At 46.7% G+C, this 19,918-nt stretch overlaps 1 protein-coding gene across 2 annotated transcripts; it reads left to right on the top strand.

The window, feature by feature from the left end:
• Positions 1-1,717: 1,717 nt before the first annotated feature.
• LOC308585959 (prolactin-releasing peptide receptor-like) lies at positions 1,718-5,504 on the top strand. 2 transcript variants are annotated; one of them, XM_081192109.1, is made up of 2 exons: positions 1,718-2,242; positions 2,556-5,504. In XM_081192109.1, the coding sequence occupies exons 1-2, from the start codon at positions 2,221-2,223 to the stop codon at positions 3,545-3,547; spliced, it is 1,014 nt and encodes a 337-aa protein (XP_081048235.1). In that variant the 5' UTR covers positions 1,718-2,220; the 3' UTR covers positions 3,548-5,504. The 2 variants fall into 2 exon arrangements, with proteins under 2 accessions (XP_081048235.1, XP_081048234.1); XM_081192108.1 differs by having other exon boundaries at positions 2,395-5,504.
• The last annotated feature ends 14,414 nt before the right edge of the window (positions 5,505-19,918 follow it).

Raw genomic sequence — 19,918 nt, 5'->3', positions numbered from 1 at the left:
GCTGGGGCGCCCCTGAGAGGATGGTGCCCTGGTGCAACGCGCCGGTAAACCCAATGGGAAAGATGGCTCTGAGTGGCAGAACTCTTTAAAATAAAACAGAATACATCAAATGTTAGAGCCAAAATATCCATACAATGTCTTGTGCTGCCCAGCACAGGCTCAGCATCTTAGAAAATATGAAATAATCCAGGCAGACGTATAAGCAAATGTCTCTCTATCTCCACAGCCTGCATTCCAGCCTCCAGACTGTTTACTTTCATTTCAGGAGAGCTTTGTTTACAACCTCACTCCATTAACTTTGGTAGACAAAGACTAAAAGGCAACTCCCTTTGTGATCTGAGCTGTTTAGTATTGTGTCCATGTGCATGGGATTATAAGGTGAACTCTGAACTACAATAAATCAAATTACTGGTTCTTGTTTTTTTCTATTTTGTAAAGCAAATAATGGCATGACCATCTAAGTACTTTGGTGAGCAGATGCCGAGCATAGAGTTTGGAGGGGATATCCAGCAGGCTAATGGGGTGGTAGTTCTGGGGGAGGGTTTTATCTCCTTTTTTGTAGATGGGCACGATGATGTTCAATTTCCAACCAGCTGTCATTTGAGCTGTATTATTTATGTAGGTGTAGAGCTTAGCCAAGATGGGTTGCCACCAGTCCATATGTGTCATAAATTAGCTCTGGTGACATCATGTCTTCACCTTGCACTTTATTTAGTTTTAAGCTCTCTATCAGAGATTTTATCCCTGCAGGGGTCACCCCTTGCCACTCTGGAAAATTTGACTGATGATCACCTCGGCATCGGGTGATTGCCCTGTCTGTTCTCCAAAAAGTTCAGCGTAGTAATCCACCCAACGCTGTGATGATATGGGGGTGTCTAGTCTTGATCTTGATTCATTCATGCCCCGAGATACCAAATACAAAACAAGAAGAGGTGGGAGAAAATGGGAGGACTTACTTTGATAATTATAATTTCTGTGAGATTTAAGAAAGACATCATGGCCATGGTTTATCACTTGGTAAAAACAACCAAACATTAAAACGCATTCCCCCTCCCCTTTGTTCTATTGGGATCATTTGATCTGGAAGTCTTTTACGGGGATCATTTTCAAACAAAGAATGATAGCAATGGATAGCAGGCAGAAAGAGTAACAGTGTGAATACAAAAGTCAAAATAACCCACAGTTAAGTTTTGCCTCATACTTTCCAGGCACTGACCTGGGCTTTACAGCTCTGTGTCCAACCTCTCTTCCCCCCCTGCCCTAGAGCTTTCCACATGAAAACTCCTCTCTTTAAAGCTGAAGCGCAATAAACTGCAATTCAGGTTTTCCACAAGTTACTGTTTGCTCCAGATCAGCAGCAGAGATTGGGTTTTTCATGGGGAACGCTCCAGAACAACAAAAAAGTGCCGAGACACTGAACTTTAAGCATGGGCCGTGCCTGGAAAGCATGGAGTAAAAGGAAGGGTGGATAAGACCTAAATGCTGAAATACTAAATAAGGAATAAATGAACTACCAGACTCCCTAGCATGATGCAACCAAACATCTTTTGAAAACAAAAATGCCATCCCACTTTGAGAACTGTCAATCTATCAGATTCAAAATATACTTTGCTTGTTTTCTTTTGCACTACAGCTGGGCTGAATATATGAAAACAACCCAGAGGTTAGAATTCTGGTTTTACGGAATGCCTAGTAATGAGAGAAACTGACACTCACTCATAATTAAATATTCTTCAATATTCATGAGCCACAGACCAGATTTTCCAACTTTCATGTAGCTGAGTCCCTCTAGTGGTAGCGGCATTGATAGCTCTTCAGCCTTTTAGTATTATTTCCACTCATTTAAAGTCAGCAGGTCTATTTATTTTTTGTAAAATGATGATGCACCAGAGGATGAGGGGAAAAACTTGGACTTCACAAACTATAACTGATTGAATGATGGCACGTAAGGAACAACGTAATGCTATGGCTGGCCAATGGGGATATACGCTGCAGAAATGTGTGGTAAGTACTGAAAGCTGCTAAAAGCATTGCTCTCTAGCTTTATGATATATCACACAGCTCACTTGCAGTCTCTCTCTCTCTCTCTCTCTCTCTCTCTCTCTCTCTCTCTCGCCCTCTCATACACACACACATGCACGCACTTTCTGCTGGCCATGGATTCGCAGGGGAGATAAATCGGAAGCAGTAGTTGCAAACTGACATGTACGAGAAAATCAAATGACTTCTGGAGACAACAGCTGTAAGTACCCTCATTTTTTTACCTATTAAACTGCATGCTTGTGAAGTTACTGGGTTAACGTGCAATGAAAGAGAGAACATCAGTAATCAAATTGCACTTGGGAGAAAAAGAAAACACACCCAGCTGTCAAGGCTTTTTCTTTTCTTTTGCAGATGAGCATATATTCCCTATGGGGGCAACTCTATTATTCATTCAAGCTGACCCAAAGTGAATGAGTGTGAGTGCGTGTGTGCTTGTGCTCTAGTCGACCCAAAACTGCAAAGGAAAAAGACAATGAATCTGGAGAATCTGACTTCCCAGAGCTTTCTTTCAGCAACCCACAGCAACACCAGCAATCTCTTCCTGGGGCTCCAGCTGGTTCAGTTCTTCAAGCCGCTTATCATCCCTTGCTACTCCCTTGTGGTTTTCGTGGGCATCATTGGGAATTACCTCCTCATCTACGTTATCTGCAAGACCAAAAAGATGCACAATGTCACCAACTTCCTGGTAGGCAACCTGGCCTTTTCGGACATGCTCATGTGTGCCACCTGTGTCCCCCTGACCCTGGCGTATGCCTTTGAGCCCCGAGGCTGGGTCTACGGGCACTTCATGTGTTACTTTGTGTTTCTGATGCAGCCGGTCACGGTGTTTGTGTCTGTCTTCACCCTGACTGTCATTGCCGTGGACAGATACTACACCATGGTGTATCCCCTCCGCAGGAGGCTCACCATACCAATCTGCACCTATATCCTGGCTGGCATTTGGCTGCTGAGCTGTGTGCTGGCTGCCCCAGCCCTGCTGCGCACGTACTATGCCGAGTTTCCAGAGCTGGACTTCTCCATCTGCGAAGAATTTTGGTTTGACAGGAAGAGAGATCGCTTAGCTTATGCCTACAACACCCTCATTTTCACCTACGTCCTGCCCTTGGCAGTCATCTCTGTCTCCTACCTGAGGATATCCGTCAAGCTGAAAAACAGAGTTGTCCCTGGCAACGTCACCCAGAACCAAGCGGAGTGCGACCGAGCCCGGAGGAGGAAGACCTTTCGCCTGCTGGTCCTGGTGGTGGTTGCTTTTGGGGTTTGCTGGCTGCCTTTGCACATCTTTAATGTGATCAAGGACATCGATATCAAGCTGATAGACAAGCAGTATTTCAATCTTATCCAGCTGCTTTGCCACTGGTTTGCTATGATGTCTGCCTGCACAAATGCATTCCTTTATGCCTGGCTGCATGACAGCTTCAGGGGGGAGCTGAAGAAAATGTTCGCCTGGCCGAGGAAAAAAATAGGACCAGCCACCAATTGCATCGTGGCTAGCGTGGTGCTGTAAATATGGGCTTTTCCCAGCTGCTGTGGCCTCTTTCGTGATGAATGTCAAAAGTTTCTCTTTGTACTGTAATTAACATGTGAGCATGCGCAAGGGGTATTGGATGCTAAGTTTAATGAAAACCAATTGATGCCACATAAAACTTGCAGCCAGAATTAATTATATGAATGAAGGCAAACAGCACACAATTTCTTTCTTATCGCAATATAGCTTGCTTTCAAGTACTGTTGCTGCTTTGCAAATGGTGGATTCCTTATTTATTTATTTATTGCATACACATCCCGCTTTTCCTCAAGGCAGTGCACGTGGTTCTCCTTCTCATCATTTAATCCCCACAGCAACCCTGTGAAGTACATTAGGCTGAGAGGCAGCGACTGGCTCACAGTCACCCAGTGAGCTTTGTGGCTGAGTGGGGATTTGAACCCTGGTCAAGCAGGTTCTTAGTCATATACCACACACCACTGGCTAGAATTAGAGTAGGGTAGGAAACGAATGGAAAAAGAGTTGTGTGAATTTTACTAAGCAGTGAGAGGAGGTCAAAGAGAAACACTGCAGTGAGGGAGAAGTGGAGAAGAACATAAGAAGAGCCTGTGTGAGCACCAGTGTGGTGTAGTGGTTAAGAGCGGTAGATTCGTAATCTGGGGAACCGGGTTCGTGTCTCCGCTCCTCCACATGCAGCTGCTGGGTGACCTTGGGCCAGTCACTCTTCTTTGAAGTCTCTCAGCCCCAGTCACCTCACAGAGTGTTTGTTGTGGGGGAGGAAGGGAAAGGAGAATGTTAGCCGCTTTGAGACTCCTTAGGGTAGTGATAAAGTGAGATATCAAATGCAAACTCCTCTTCTTCTTCCTGCTGGATCAGGCCAATGGCTTATGCAGTCCAGCATCCTGTTCTCACTGCCAGGGGCGTAGACAGCTGCTCTGGCACCTGGAGCAGCAGGGACGGGGCGATCTGCCCATGGGGGCGAGCTGATCCACCAATGGGGGTCGGGCGATCTGTCCATGGGGGTGCCATGGCGATCCGCCCACGGGGGCACTGTGGAGATCTGCCCAGGGGGGTGCCGCAGAGAGCTGCCCATGGAGTCCACCTGGTGAACGCAAGCCCCACGCTGCAGTTTTGAGTAGCACGGAGCCCCGAGCCACGTGTCACTCCCAGGAGAGACACGTGGCTCGGTTGCGCTGCAGGCCAGGCCCCGCGGTAAGTGCCGCCCCCCACAATGTGCGTTTTGTCAACCTCCTCAAGGAAGACACCCGGGGCAGACCACATACACCTCGCACCCCCCTTCCTATGCCCCTGCTCACCACAGCCAACCAGTTGCCTCCAGAAATCCCATAGGTCAGACCTGAGTGCAAAGGCTTTCTCTTCATGCTGTATATCTGCAGTATAATTTTATAATGATGTCAAAACATACATATCTTTATACAGTTGTAAGCATTGTTGTAAGTATCTCGTTATGTGGTGGCTGTTTTAAGAAACATGAAATGTATATGCAGATAACAGGCAGATAATATTAAACATATAAGAATGTGTACTATAGGCAAGCATTGCATCAGTGGGTGGGGTGGAGGTAATTAATGAGAACAAAGCAGGCCTGGAGGAGAAAAGTTAACCCTTTTGTCCCCTGCCATGTTTCTCAGGAAAATGAGCTTTCTGAGGCTGGTATCTGTTTTTTTTTGGGGGGGGGGGAGGGAGGATCCTTCCCAGTGGTGCCACCCTAAGCCACAGTGTCCCTCCATTTCCCATCCAAGTCCCATTTCCCAAACTTGAAAATTCAGTTCGCATTACCTGATGATCATTTTCTCATTGTTACATGTGAAAAACAAACCTAGGCCAGGATATTTCCCCTTCTTTTTTGATCCAATGTTTTTGTCTGAAAAAGTTGGAAACATCATAATTCTGATGCATGAGACAGAGGGATACGTTTGTTTTAAAATGAAATCAAATAAAATGTTCATTGTTGCCAGGGCAGTTTTTTGTTGTTGTTTTTTAAATTCTGTGCCAGGAAAAGTCAAATGAACAAATGACTCTCCTCTTCCTCCCACTGTTAAGCATAACTTGTGAAACTGCTTCTAGACTGACCTGCTTTGACAAAATGTGAGACCTTCTGGCTCTTGTACAGGCCTTTTCCTTACATCTGTACAACTCCAAACTGAGGCGACTTGGCATTTAGATATGAAGAGGGAGGCTGGGCTGTACCCTCTACTTCCACCACTTCAAGTGAAGTCGAGATAATTTGGACAATTTGGACAAAGCGGAGATACAGGAACAAGCTGAGATTGGCTTCTTTTGTTTGGGACACCCTCAGGAGATTCTCTTCCTCCAAACACACTTAAGGACCCCTGAAATCAATAAACCTCCCCAGCCCACTTTAATAATGTCAGGCGTTGGGTCTCTGGAAACATATTGTCCTTGCTATTTTCATTTTCTTAACAAAATAATGCCCTAGCATTTAAAAAATCTGTCTGCTACGTTGATGTAAATTGCTTCAATTGGCTTAGTAAAGTGGGATGTAATTTCTTTTAAAATGAACGAACCATTCAGTATAAAGGTCAGTGAAACACACTGTGCAGGGAAAGTGGCAGGCATACAACAGAAAGATGCCTTCTCTGCCCCCTAGCCTGGCAGATGCTGACCTTGCTCCACATTTCATCCCACCTGAATCAAGAGCCTATTGTCCTCCGGAGTGACAAGTAATTTGATAACTCTGATTCGTGATGATGGCCACCTTGAAAGCGAATTAAACTCCTCAAGGCTATTGTGGGGCCTGGGCAATTGAAGCCACTGCCATTAAGCTTCATGTGTCCATTGATTGGGGCTTCAAATATGGGCTTTCATATTCTAAATGAGAAGTGGATCTAGTAGAAGAGTTTCTGATGCTTTATGACAGTGTACACTTTTTCACACTTCAAATGGGGGGGGGGACTCCATGTTCTGAGCCACTTGTCCCTGAGCCATTTGATTCCTGCCTGAGTTTGGAACAAGCCAACCTCCCTCCTCCCTCCCCGGCTCACTATAATTTGCCATATGAAGCTACCTTTTGCAGAAACAGGATGTTCAGCAGCCTTGCATGACAGCTGCCCAAAGAAACACATTAAGTAAACACAACCATGATGCCATAGGGACATCTGAAGTGGCAGCTGCTCAAAAGGGAATTTAGATGCAACGAGCATTTTTCTGAGCAGAGTCCTCAAAATTAAAATATTTTCTGCGTTAATGAGTCAGTTGATTACAGTGCTTTATTGAGATAAATACCAAAAGAAGGATAGTCCATTTTTTTGTAACTGGACATTATGACTGATAATTAATTTCCCAATGGCTGGAGTGGTTGCAACATCCATTGAAAAGCTCAATGGGCAAAGCTCTTGGAGCAGGGAGAATGAACATGCAGGCACTTGAATTGTCTCAAGTGGTGGGTGTTGATGGTTTGTTTTGAAACATAGATCTCGAAAGACTCCTGAGTAGCATTTTAAGGCTGCAGTTCTTGCCTCCCTTACCTGGAAGTAAGCCCACTGAATTCAATACAACTTCTTATGGACCGGACTAAAATGGTTTGCTGCCTTTCTCTCTCTGAAAGGAAAAAATTGAATGCAATTGTTGAAAAGCCATCCTTGCTACAAATGCAAGCATCCAGTCCATTGACGGCATAATAGACACGAATGAATGAAACTGTATTTGCGTCAGCCATTGGCCATAGCAACAAAAAAAATTGCGATATACACAGAACAAAAGAAAAAGTTGCTTATATAAAACACAGTTTAGGGTTCTGAATCAGCAGTCAAATAGTGGACCTTATTTTGATTGCCCCAGCTAGAAACCTTGCAACCTTTGCAGTCATCTGCTCCTCTTGATCTGCCAGGAGAAATGGCACTGTGGCAGTGGTTGGGCAACCCGGAATGGTCAATAAAAGAGGGGTGATAATCTCGTTCCTCATATCTTTGTAGAGAGTGCACGCGAGGAGGGCATGCGCCACTGATTCGGTGCCGCCATCTCCACAGGGACATAAGCGTTTTTCGTATGGAATCTGTTAGAATCAACCCTCAAGTACAGTCAGGGGCAGTACATTCAGTCTTGCGAGGGTGAAGGCACGTCTATATTTTGGAATTGCTAGATTATACAGATAGGGTGCCAGAGAGTCAAAGCAGGAGGATGGAAAATGATCATACCATGGGCAAAATTTCCTTATTGTAGCCAAGTTGTTCTGACACTCGATATCATTTAGGCATTGGCAAAATAGACAGTTTGCTTTGCTGTAACCCATGGTGAGTAGCTGTTGTGAGGATAAACCACAAGAGTGCAGATTTTGATAGACAATTTTAGACCAGGCACTCTTATGACAGTCTTGTTGCACTAGGGATATTAGACCGGGGGGATTTGAGTTTAGGCGGAGCCAGAAGTTGAATGTCCTGCACCAGATCTGTATTTCTACCAAGGGGAGATTGGCCTCTAGGCGCAATGATGCGTTTGGGACACAGGGCGGTACAGAGAAAATTTGCCTTAAGAACTTTAATTGGACAGCTTCCGTGGATCCATGGTAAGTGCCAGATGGATGTGAGGGCGATCTGGCTGCGACATCTGTCGCCCCATTGATCGCCAGGGTTGATTTGGCGTAACTGACATAATCCGAAACACTCTTTCTGTATCCAGTTTTTCACCAGAAATAGTGTTTCCAAAAAACCCTAACATGAATTTATTTTATATAAAGATATTATATAAAATGGTATAAAAGCAGTTTAACCAAACGGTTCTTGGGAAGCTGAAGGGTTGTGGGCTTCTCTTCCCTGTCGCCAGCCGATTGCAAGAAAACTCCTATGGATGTCAGGTATGAGAAATTACACAGACTTCAACCTTCATGCTAGAGACAACGTATTGCATCCTACAGATGAAGAAGGATTAATAACCTCAAAGCTATGAGTTGGACTGTCTGTTGGAAAAAGGAAGGAGTCTATATGTGACAATGAGATCGCCCAGCACTCCTTCCCCTTGCTTTCGTCAATAACTTTAACAAGCTAGCCAGGGGGTGTAGTAGGTGCAAGATTACAAATGAATCACATACACTGTATTCAGGGGGCCAACCATTCCTTCGCAGTGCACTGCTCCAAACTAGAGGTAACTTGCAACACGTGCATTTAACTTGTGCACGTTCAGCTTTACGCACTTGGCAATATTATTATTATTAGTTTTAAAGGGGGGGCATTAAACCTAATGTGCGATTTTGACTTTACATGCCATTCGTGGAACATAACCCCACCATAAGTTGAGAATCACCTGTATATATATACAAAAACTGAAACTAGCCAGCTCTTCTTACCTCCCTTTCCTTGCTAGGGTCACCCAGAACTGATTCCCCCTATGCAGACATTTCTAAATTACTTTAATTCCTGATCACATTACAAGGGGCATTATCAGGAGGACCTGAGCCCCAAGTTATTATTATTTTTGCACTTTGTCCTAGATCTCCTGCCCTTACCCCCCCCTTAAAAAAAAACACCTCTGGAATTTGACCTCAGTTTGCATCTAGGCATATAAATTAGCATATGAAAAAATGTGTAATTTTTTTATTTCATAAAATTTACACACCACTTGATCGCAAGGGAGGGTCCCTCAAAGGAGTTTACAAAAAGGATAAAACAATGAAATTATCAGTAGGAGCAGCTAATAACCACTATTTAAAACATTAAAAATTTGTTTTATGGGTCTGTGACCCAAGTCTTCTAAGGGCCCAGCTAATGTCCCTGAAGCTAGCCAATGAAAGGCATAATTAAATCTGCACATTTGCTACAAGGGGCCAAGCCCACCTCTCATCCGCCATGCAAACAAGCAAGAGGCTTTGCCACACATTCCAGCCAGGCCAAAGCATCTAAGCAAGGCTAGTGAGGGGTGAGGTCCTGGGAGCGTCTCAGGGGCTGAATAGAGAGGCTTAGGATGCCATATTTGACCCTGAGCCTTATGTTCCTCACTCCTGGTCTACAGGAAGTGAGGGAAATGAATGGGAAGAGGGAAGGAGGAAGTGGGCCCACATCTTCCCAAAGTCTCTCCCAAACCTGCAGCCGACACTGTAACAAAACGATATTGTTCTCAGTTGCCCCTTGCTTGCTCCACAGACAGACCTGCAGCTCATCCACTGTACTTGGCACGTCCGTATAAGATTTACCACATATGCCTGAGCTTCCTCTGAATTATAGTTTCCTAGTTTCTCACAGACATCTTTGTTCTTAATCATACCGCCATTCCTCTCCTCGGTGGCTTTGTCTGGGGCATGAGAGTTTACCATCTTGCCATGAAATTTATCACAATCCTAGCAGGCTGAAGTGACTTCCAGCTGAGAAGCCCTGCGCTCCTGAAGAGCAGATGTACTTCTGTAAATATACTATGGATGGGTCCTCAGTTCAGGTGGAAATAAACTTCTCTCACACAATCATGCTAATTTGACCCAATTTGTAGCCATGCAGAGAGGTTTGTATCTTCTCTGGGGTAAGCTCATACTTCCAATTCACTCAAACCACAGGTTTCTAAAATGATGTCTTTCTGTACAATTGCCCACAGATAACATTATTCTCTGGGATGGAATATTTACACTTCTGTGCCCCTCATAGAAGTCCTCTAGGAAGTTCAGCAATCATGTCAGCACATGACTATATAGTCCAGCTCAGGAGCTCAGAACAAACATGTTTTGCTCTCCAATAATCTTATAGCAGTCTGTTCACAACCACTTTAGAGTCCCCCAAAAAGCAAAAGTCAGTTTTTAAATCCTGAATATGACTGGCCTCTCAATCAAATCACTAGCAGAAAAAATAATGAATCAAGTTGTACATTATAGGAAGCATCTTGAAATCGGTGCTCAAATTACACAGACAATGTATGGCAGCGGTTGCTTTAATGAAATTTAAAAGTCCCACCCTGACTTCCCCTAATTTTAGCTATATATGACACCCCTTCACAAGCCTCCCCAAAGCAGTAGCTAAGGGAGCAGGCACAAAAGGGAGAGACTAGGCGATTGCCGCCCACAACTGTAATTTGTGGGTTTGTGTGAAGCCTCCACATAAATGCCAGGACTTTCTCAGAGTTTCTCAGACTTTCTCAGAGTCCACTTTCTCAGAAAAAAAGCTGGAGAATTCTCTGCAGTGGCATTTGATATGATGTAAGAAACTGTGGGTGGCGCTGTGGTCTAAACCACTGAGCCTCTTGGGCTGCCGACGGGGTGAGCTCCAGTTGTTTGGTCCCAGCTCCTGCCAACCTAGCAGTTCGAAAGCATGCCAAAAAGTAAAAGCAGATAAATAGGTACTGCTCCGGCGGGAAGGTAAACAGTGTTTCCGTACGCTGCTCTGGTTTTGCCAGAAGTGGCTTAGTCACGCTGGCTACATGACCCAGAAAAAATGTCTGCGGACAAACACCGGCTCCCCTGGCCTGTAAAGCAAGATGAGCGCCACAACCCAGAGTCGTTCGCGACTGGACTTAACTGTCAGGGGCCCTTTACCTTCAAGGAACTGCAGTTAGGGTTGTCATATTCAAAACAGGGAAATTCCGGACAGAAAAGTTGTTGAGCTTTTTTGGGAAAATCACAAAAAAACAAACAAACCCCCAACTTGCCATTTTTGAGCTATTTTTATGGCTAATTGGCAAAAACGACATTGCCGGCATGGGATTTTCCCGGACATTTTTTTAACAATTTCCAGCCAGACACTGCTGCCGATTGCACTATTCCAATATGCCCAGGAAATTGTGAACATATGGCAACCCTAGATATGGATGGCCATCTAGTCAATATTATCTACACTGATAGGCAGCGTCTCTCCAGTGGTTCAGAGAGGAATCATTCCTGCCTGGAGATGCCAGCATTTAACCTGGGCTCTTCTGAGACTCTGCCACTGAGCTGTGGCCTTTTCCCAAGTGGAAGAGGAAAGCAAGAGCTCCCTGCTGCGTGCATGGCTTCAGCACATTTATTACACCATTTTGGCATCAGGCTTCAATGCAGATTGGCTGAAGTGTCTTTTAGCTTCACTCTTCAAATAAGTGGGGAAAACAGCAGGATTGGGGGGGGGGGACATAACTCAGTTATGCACCATTTCCTACTTAAGATTCTGTTCATTCATACCTGACTCATCTCTGCTTCTTCACACCAGGCATTTTTTAATTAAATGGATGGAGATTTTAAAATTTATGACTGGTGCTTTATAGCAGCCTCCCCCAACAAGGTGCCCTCCAGATGTTTTGTTTTTAGCTCCCATCAGCCTCGGGCAGCTCTGTGGTTGAATTGAAGCTACATGGTTTTAGCAGAAATGTTATAAAGAATTAAGTAAAAATGGAGTGTTAATGGGCCAAAGTGTAAAATTTAAGGTCAGACTGGGATAAGGCAAATTATAGAACAAAAATTGAGTAAGATGGAAAGGATTTGCTGAAATAGCTAAATTGAATTAGAATACAAAAAAGGGAGGTGTGAGAAGGTCGATGAAACAGGTAAATGAAAGACAAAGAAATGGAAATACTGGATGTGTTTTTAAATGTTTTTGTTTTTAAATGTTTTTGGTTTTTTATTTCTGTTTTTTTATGTATTGTAACCTTTTATTGTCTCTTTGTTTTCTCTTTTTTGTAATTGTTAAACTTTTAATAAATATTATTTTTTAAAAAAATGAATTGATATTAGCCACTTATTACTTTGTCCTTATTCCAAGAATATTGAATGATAGAAACATAGTATTTTAGAGTTGGAGGTGACCCAAGGGTCATCTAGTCCAACCCCCTGCAATGCTGTGGTCTCTCTCGGACTAAGTGATGACACTATTGTGCAGAATTTGTACCTTTAACCAATTAATGGTAGAATTTTCCAGGGTGATCAGTGTGCAGCCATTTTAACAGATGGATTTGTAGCGACAAGTGCCAAAAACCAAACACATGCACCTATATACTGTAGTCAATTCATCATCATCACCACCACCACCATCATCACCACCATCACCATCAATACTTTGCCCATCTGGCTGGGTTGCCCCAACCACTCTAGGCAGCTCCCAACATCTATAAAAACATAATAAAACATCAAACATTAATAGTAACAATCTGACCCAATATAAAAAAGTCACAATAACTTTAAAATAAACAACTCTTATCAAATAAAGCAATATTCAATTAAGCATCAGCATATAATAAACATTTACACTTATCAATTACAATAAAGAATGACTAATCTATAATCAATAATAATTCTTTATTCAATGACAAGGCCTAAACATTATCCATATCCATTCACACTTACTCAAGCTGACTACTCCAACAGTCAACCTTGAGTGCAGCTGGTTGGAATTCAAGTGAGGTCAGAGATCTGGTGACACCCAATCACTGCCTCGCCATTTTCCTTGTCAACCTCCAAAGTCCTAGGTGCCCAAGCCATTGGTTTATACTGTTGAGGTTTTTTCTTGAACTCACGACTGAGAAGCGTTAATCGCAGAGCTGACATCATTAGGTTAGTTTCACAGACTGTGAGTCTGTTTGTTGCAACATACGGTATTCTGAGATAAGTTGTTTCCAGCTTGCTGGTCCATTGAAACACATCACCCAGGCAGGATTCACAGAAGCTCACCTGGAACACTTCTCCAGCTGTACAGGAGCTACACTGATTTGCATTATTAGAACATAGACTGAGTTACTGTAAGAGTCACCTTTGCTGCCCCACCCATATTGCATTGTGGCACCACCCACCGCCACGAGGGTCTCCTGCCCCAGCTGTAGCCCCAATCCCTACTGGCTGTCAAGAGGCAGGGCCTGAGGCAAAGGGAGACTGCTTCTGCTTCTGCTGCTCTTCTCTGGTGTGCATGCGTGGCGAGGAAAGGGTGTATAGCCAAGCACTATGTAGTTTACTGATGAGAAGTCCATGGGATGCTTTTGTAGGGAGAGGACTGGGTGTCCAAAGTGGCTTCCACTGAAAAGAAAGTAACATTTCACATTTCCCACAAACAGGTTCACTTTGCAAACAGCCTCAAACAGTTACTGTTTATGAATACAGTTTTGATCCCTTTTTCCTTTTCAGGTACCATTTTATGGGTAAGATTTCAAGAACTCACCCACCACCTTCTACACATAATGGAGAGGGATCTGTCTCTTTTCCAACAATCGTGCCTCCAACCATCATAGTTAAGAGTTTCTTTTTCCAGCACTATATGTGCTTTGGCTGCCACATTGTGGCCATGAGAAGCAATTACATTGAGGAACTGGTTCTAAAGTAAAAAAACAAAACCCCTAAATACTAATACAACTTGACATGATGATAAAATTATAAGGCTCAACAGTTTTTAGTGTGATACGTTGCACTTGCTGCAGAGTTAGCCTTTACTGCGCTTGCATGACCATAGACCTATTTTTTTAAATTGTCTTGGCTCAGTTTACACATGCGGTGCTTCAGTACTTTGAGCATCTTCAAGCTATGGAGTTATGGAGAAAGGCTCTAACCAAGTTTTGTCCCTGTGATGGTATTGTTCCATGTATACAGGGCCAGCTTGGACTAAGACAAGTGTACTGGAAGAAGCAAAGATCACCAGTGTTGAAGCAATGATTCTTCAACATCAACTTCATTGGACTGGTCATGTTGTGTGGATGCCTGATTATCATCTTCCACAGCAACTGCAGTGGTACCTCCGGTTGTGGACAGGATCCGTTCCGGAGCTCTGGTCAGATCCTGAGGTTTCTGCAACTGAAGGGACTGCTTCTGCACATGTGCGTGGCATGGTAGAGCGCTTCTGCGCATGCACACACAGCAAAACCTGGAAAAATACTTCCAGGTTTGCCTTTGCATCCTGAAGGATACACAACTGGAGATGTGTGTATCCAGAGGTACCACTGTACTCTATTCTGAACTTAAAAATAGAAAGCGTAATGCTGGTGGTCAGAAAAAGAGGTTAAAAGACTGTTTCAAGGCAAATTTTTAAAAATGTAGTATAAACACCAACAACTGGGAAACACTAGCCTGCAAGTGCTCCAATTGGAGAACAGGCTTTATTAAAGGTGTCATGGACTTTGAAGATGCTCAAACTCAGGATGCAAGGGAGAAATATGCTAAGAGGAAGGCATGCTTGGCAAATCCACACCATGATCAACTCCTGTCCAGAAACCAATGTCCCCACTGTGGAAGGATGTGTGGATCCAGAATTGGCCTCCACAGTCACTCACAGATTCATTGTTAAAACCGTGTTTATAGAAGGCAATCTTACTTGGCTACAAGTGATAAGAAGAAGAAGAAGAAGAAGAAGAAGAAGAAGAAGAAGAAGAAGAAGAAGAAGACAGGACCAGTGGCAGCACCTGGCATCCTCTGGTAGTTGTCAGGTCCCAAGCATCCTAGAAGGCAGGGGAAGATCTACCATGAAACTAATGAAGCTTAAGCTTCAAGGCCCCTAATCCCAGATTAGTCCCCGGTTAGTCCACATTGCCTAAAAATGTTGGTGTTATGTACTGAGTTGAATAGGATCCAAACTGCAGCAGTCTGATTGGTCCTAGAACAATAGGATCCAAATTGCAGCAGTCTGGTTGGTCCTAGAACAATAGGATTCAGAATGCAGCAGTCTGAGTGGTCCAAGAACAATGCAGCAGTATGATTGGTTGGCAGGAACCACCCAATCATGCTCCAGATATAAGTGAATCCACAACCTGATTGGCTTACAGTAGAATTCCAGAATTAACCAATCATGTGCAGCCCATTGTGTAAATAATGTATATAAAGCAGATACTTTGAGGGGAGATTCATTCATTCCTCCTCACCACTATGAGCTGAATAAAGAGCATGAAATCACTTTGCGACTCTGAGTATATTTCACTGGCGACGAGGATGGGATCCCGCTGAGCTGACTGCCACACACACAGCACCGCAGCACCGCCACCTGCCGCACCGCTGCCTCGCACCGTGTATCCAGGCTTCAGCTCCGGGACACAAGGAACTCAGAATGGCAACCGACAGCAGCTTCTCGCCGTTCAACCCAGCATCTGGAGACTGGGAAGCGTACGCCTCCCGTTTCACCTTCCTCCTAGAAGCCAAAGGGGTCACCGATGAAGAAGACGCCAAGAAGAGGGCAATATTCTTCAGCATCTGCGGAGAGGAGACATTTGAAATCGCCCGGGCTCTCCTTGCACCTGAAGACGTCGCTACTGTTCCATACAAAACAATAATGGAACAGCTGAAGGGGCACTTTTCGCCACAGCCCTCAGTGGTGGCTCGTCGAAATGCCTTCTACGCAAAGCGGCAAGCCCCTGGGGAAACCATAACTGGATTTGTGACCTCTCTCTGCCAAGCTGCCCGGTTCTGCCACTTCTCAGAGCTGGAGAACATGCTTCGTGACCGCCTCGTCGGTGGCCTGAAGGATGAGAAGCTGCAACGACGCCTCTACGCCAAGAAGGACCTAACGTTCCAGGTCGCTCTGGAGGAGGCCCTCGCAACGGAAGCTGCCGAGAGGTCGACGCAAGAGGCATGGCCGAGCCTGCCACCCCAACCGAGGGTCCACCATGAAGACCTCACCGACGACTCAGGATCTGACAGGGAGGAGGTGCACCGAGTACAGCAGCGCACTCAAGCAGCCCACATACCACAGCTGCCTCGACGAGAAGGAGGAAACTGCGCAAGCTGCGGGGAAAGTCACGAGAGGAGGACCTGCCGTTTCCGCAATGCAGAGTGCAGGCAGTGCAGAAAATTGGGACATATCGCCCGGGTGTGTCGAGCTCGGCCCACCCGACGCCAGGCATCAGATGACCAATCCAAGAGCCCCAGGTCCCGGGGCCCAACGCACCAAGGCAACTCTACGGAGCTCACGGACTTCCAGGTATACCAGTTGCCCCTCCCCAACGTAGAGAAAATTTATGTAGAGGTACAGATAGAGGGGGCCCCATGCCGCATGGAGCTTGACACGGGTTCAACTCTATCCATAATCTCGGCAAGGACCTTAAGGAAACTGTGTCCTACTGGGGGTCCCAAACTCAGGCCGGCCCCATTCACCCTCCGGGACTTCCAGAAACGTAAGGTCCCCACAATGGGGGTGGGGACCTTCAGGGTGCAATACCGAGGGCGGACGCGGCAATTGGACTTGCTCGTGGTCAAGGGCCCCTACATTAGCTTACTGGGATTGGCATGGTTTGGACCACTGGGGCTAGCCATCACCGGGGTGAACCACACTACCTTACAAGTGGACGTGGATGCCATCTGCAAGGAATTTCCAGGGGTTTTCGATGGGAAATTGGGACAGTATACGGGCCCCCCCATTGCTCTACAGCTTGACCCCGCAGTACGACCGGTCAGGCTCAAGGCCCGCCGGGTCCCGTTCGCCCTGAAACCCTGTATAGACGAGGAATTGGACCGGCTCGTGGAGCAAGGAGTGCTGGAGCCGGTGCCTAATGCCCCCTGGGAAACCCCAATCGTCACACCCGTCAAGCCTAATGGTTCGGTCCGCATCTGCGCAGACTACAAATGTACCATAAACAAGGCCCTCACGGCCCACGCATACCCAGTGCCAGTGGTCAGCCATGTCCTTGCCACCCTGGCTGGGTCGAAAATTTTTGGCAAGCTGGACTTGGCCCAAGCATATCAACAGCTGCCAGTAGATGAGGCCACAGCAGAGGCACAGACGATTGTGACGCACAGAGGAGCGTTCAGGGTAAAGCGGCTGCAATTCGGTGTCAGCGTGGCACCAGGCATATTCCAGAATCTAATGGACTCGCTCCTTAAAGGGATTCCTGGCGTCACCCCCTTCTTCGATGATGTGTTGATTGCCGGGCCCACACCAGAAGAGTTTGAGGACCGCCTCCACACCGTTCTGCACCGTTTCCAGACGGCGGGTCTCAAGGTGAAGCGGGAAAAATGTCTACTAGGAGTGCCTCAGGTGGACTTTCTGGGATTTATGGTGGACGCAGAAGGGGTCCACCCGACTGGGGACAAGGTACGGGCCATCTGTGATGCCCCAGCGCCCAAGAGCAAGACTGAACTTCAGGCCTTCTTGGGACTATTGAACTTTTACCATTCCTTCCTTCCCCACAAGGCGGCGGTAGCAGAGCCCCTACACAGACTCCTGGACAAGCGGGCCCCTTGGGTGTGGGGCCAGCGCCAGGAGGCTGCATTCCAGGCAGTCAAGGACTTGCTTGTCTCAAACTCGGTCTTGGCACACTTCGACGAGAGGCTGCCGGTGGTGCTAGCATGTGACGCCTCGCCCTATGGCATTGGCGCTGTCCTGGGACACCAACTCCCGGATGGAAGAGAGGTACCAGTGGCATACTTTTCCCAGACACTCAACGCAACCGAGCGGAACTACTCGCAAATCGACAAGGAGGGTCTGGCAATCGTGAAGGGAGTAAAAAAATTCCATGATTTCTTGTACGGGCGGCCCTTCACCGTGGTGACTGACCACAAGCCGTTGCTTGGCTTGTTTGCCCCTGAAAAGCAGACCCCCCAAGTGCTGTCTCCTCGCGTCCTCAGGTGGTCAATTTTCCTTGCCAGCTACCAGTATGCACTGATTCACCGCCCAGGGAAGGCGATGGGCCATGCGGACGCCCTCAGCAGGCTACCACTACCGGAAACAGGCCCCGACCCAGCACCTGCACAAGAGGTTATGAGCCTGGAGCTGCTTCCCGACCGCCCCATTCAGGCACAAGAAGTTGCACACCATTCCAAGAAAGATAGGGTCATCTCCCGGGTCTTGGACTGGGTGTGGAGGGGATGGCCCAGCAGCAGCCCTGGGCCAGAATTCGCTGGCTACACAACCCGCAAACATGAACTGTCGGCCCACAAGGGGTGCCTGTTATGGGGAAGCAGGGTCGTTGTTCCCCAGCCCCTCCACAAAAGGGTCCTCACAGCCCTACACGAGACACACCCAGGGGTAGTAAGAATGAAGGCCCTTGCCAGGAGTTATGTGTGGTGGCCAGGGATCGACGGAGAGATAGAGGCCTGGGTCAAACACTGCCAGGCCTGCCAAGAATCCCGCCCAGATCCCCCAAGGGCCCCAGTCCAGTCCTGGGAGTCCGCCCGAGCACCATGGTCATGCCTGCATGTGGACTTCGCTGGCCCCTTTCAGGGGAAAACATTCTTCATAGTGGTGGACTCCTACACCAAATGGCTGGAAGTCGCACTGGTACCGTCCACTTCCACGTCCGCAGCCATCCGGGTACTACGCAGGTTGTTTGCAACCCACGGGCTCCCTGACACTCTCGTCTCAGACAACGGGACTGCATTTACGTCAGGAGAATTCCAAACCTTCACAGCGCAGAACGCCATCCGCCACATCCGTTCAGCGCCATTCCACCCTGCCACCAATGGCCAAGCAGAACGCATGGTGCGGACCACCAAGGACACCCTTCGCCGCATGACGCAAGGAGATTGGGAGTACCGCCTTGCCACATTCCTCCTAGCACAGCACAGCACCCCCAGCTCAACGACTGGCCGGAGCCCCGCTGAACTACTAATGGGTCGGCGCCTTGCAATCAGACTGGACCGCCTTCACCCCGATAGAGCTCAGGATGAGGTAGTGGTGGGGGAAGGCAGGAACCCAATATATATAAACAATCCCAAAGTTTGTGAGTCAGTAGCACAGATGTTGTAAAGGTGTGGTGATTTCTTGTGGATCGACTCCACTGAAGAAGATAGCAGTGGTTACCCAGACCATGTTGCAAATGGGCCCCTCATAACAGTTCAGGCCCCCCAAAATGTAGGTCCACCACCGCTAAGAGGGGTCCAATCACAGTGAAGTATGTTTTGCCTTTCTATCCATCAGTTGCTTTCCTGGTAGAAGCAGCTAGGTTTGAAAGGTTGCCCAATGCCCCCAGAATATCCATGTAATGTGCTCCTGGCCAGTATGTGTAGGGATCATTTTCAAAGGGGATGTGAACCCTCTTTAGTCTGAAGGGGCACGCTCCTAACACAGCCCAGATGCTGGGAAAGTGTTAAAAAAAATAGGGTTGAGCCCAACAGCTGAAGCACTCAAAACCAATTTTCCACTACACAGAATGGTCAGCACTGGTAAAATGCTAGGGGCTCTTGAACAACAGGCCAACAGGTCTATCAGCAAGATACCATGCCCCCCCCCAGCTCCATCCAGGAAAAGAGTAGTGACTCTGGTGTCAGGAGAATGGTTCCTCCTGACCACATGTACTGCTAAAGCATTTTATTCCACAGGACATTTGAGGGGCCGGCTAGGCAGCTGTGTCAGTCAGTTGCTGTAAATTGTCCAGTGAGAGCCAGTGTGGTGTAGTGGTTAAGAGCGGTAGTCTCATAATCTGGGGAACCGGGTTCGCGTCTCCGCTCCTCCACATGCAGCTGCTGGGTGACCTTGGGCTAGTCATACTTCTTTGAAGTCTCTCAGCCCCACTCACCTCACAGAGTGTTTGTTGTGGGGGAGGAAGGGAAAGGAGAATGTTAGCCAC

The sequence above is a fragment of the Podarcis bocagei genome, assembly GCF_964188305.1.
Source record: "Podarcis bocagei genome assembly, chromosome: 4".
NCBI lineage: Eukaryota > Metazoa > Chordata > Lepidosauria > Squamata > Lacertidae > Podarcis > Podarcis bocagei.
Note: the sequence above shows the minus strand (reverse complement) of the source record. Positions and strands in the feature narration are given on the sequence as shown.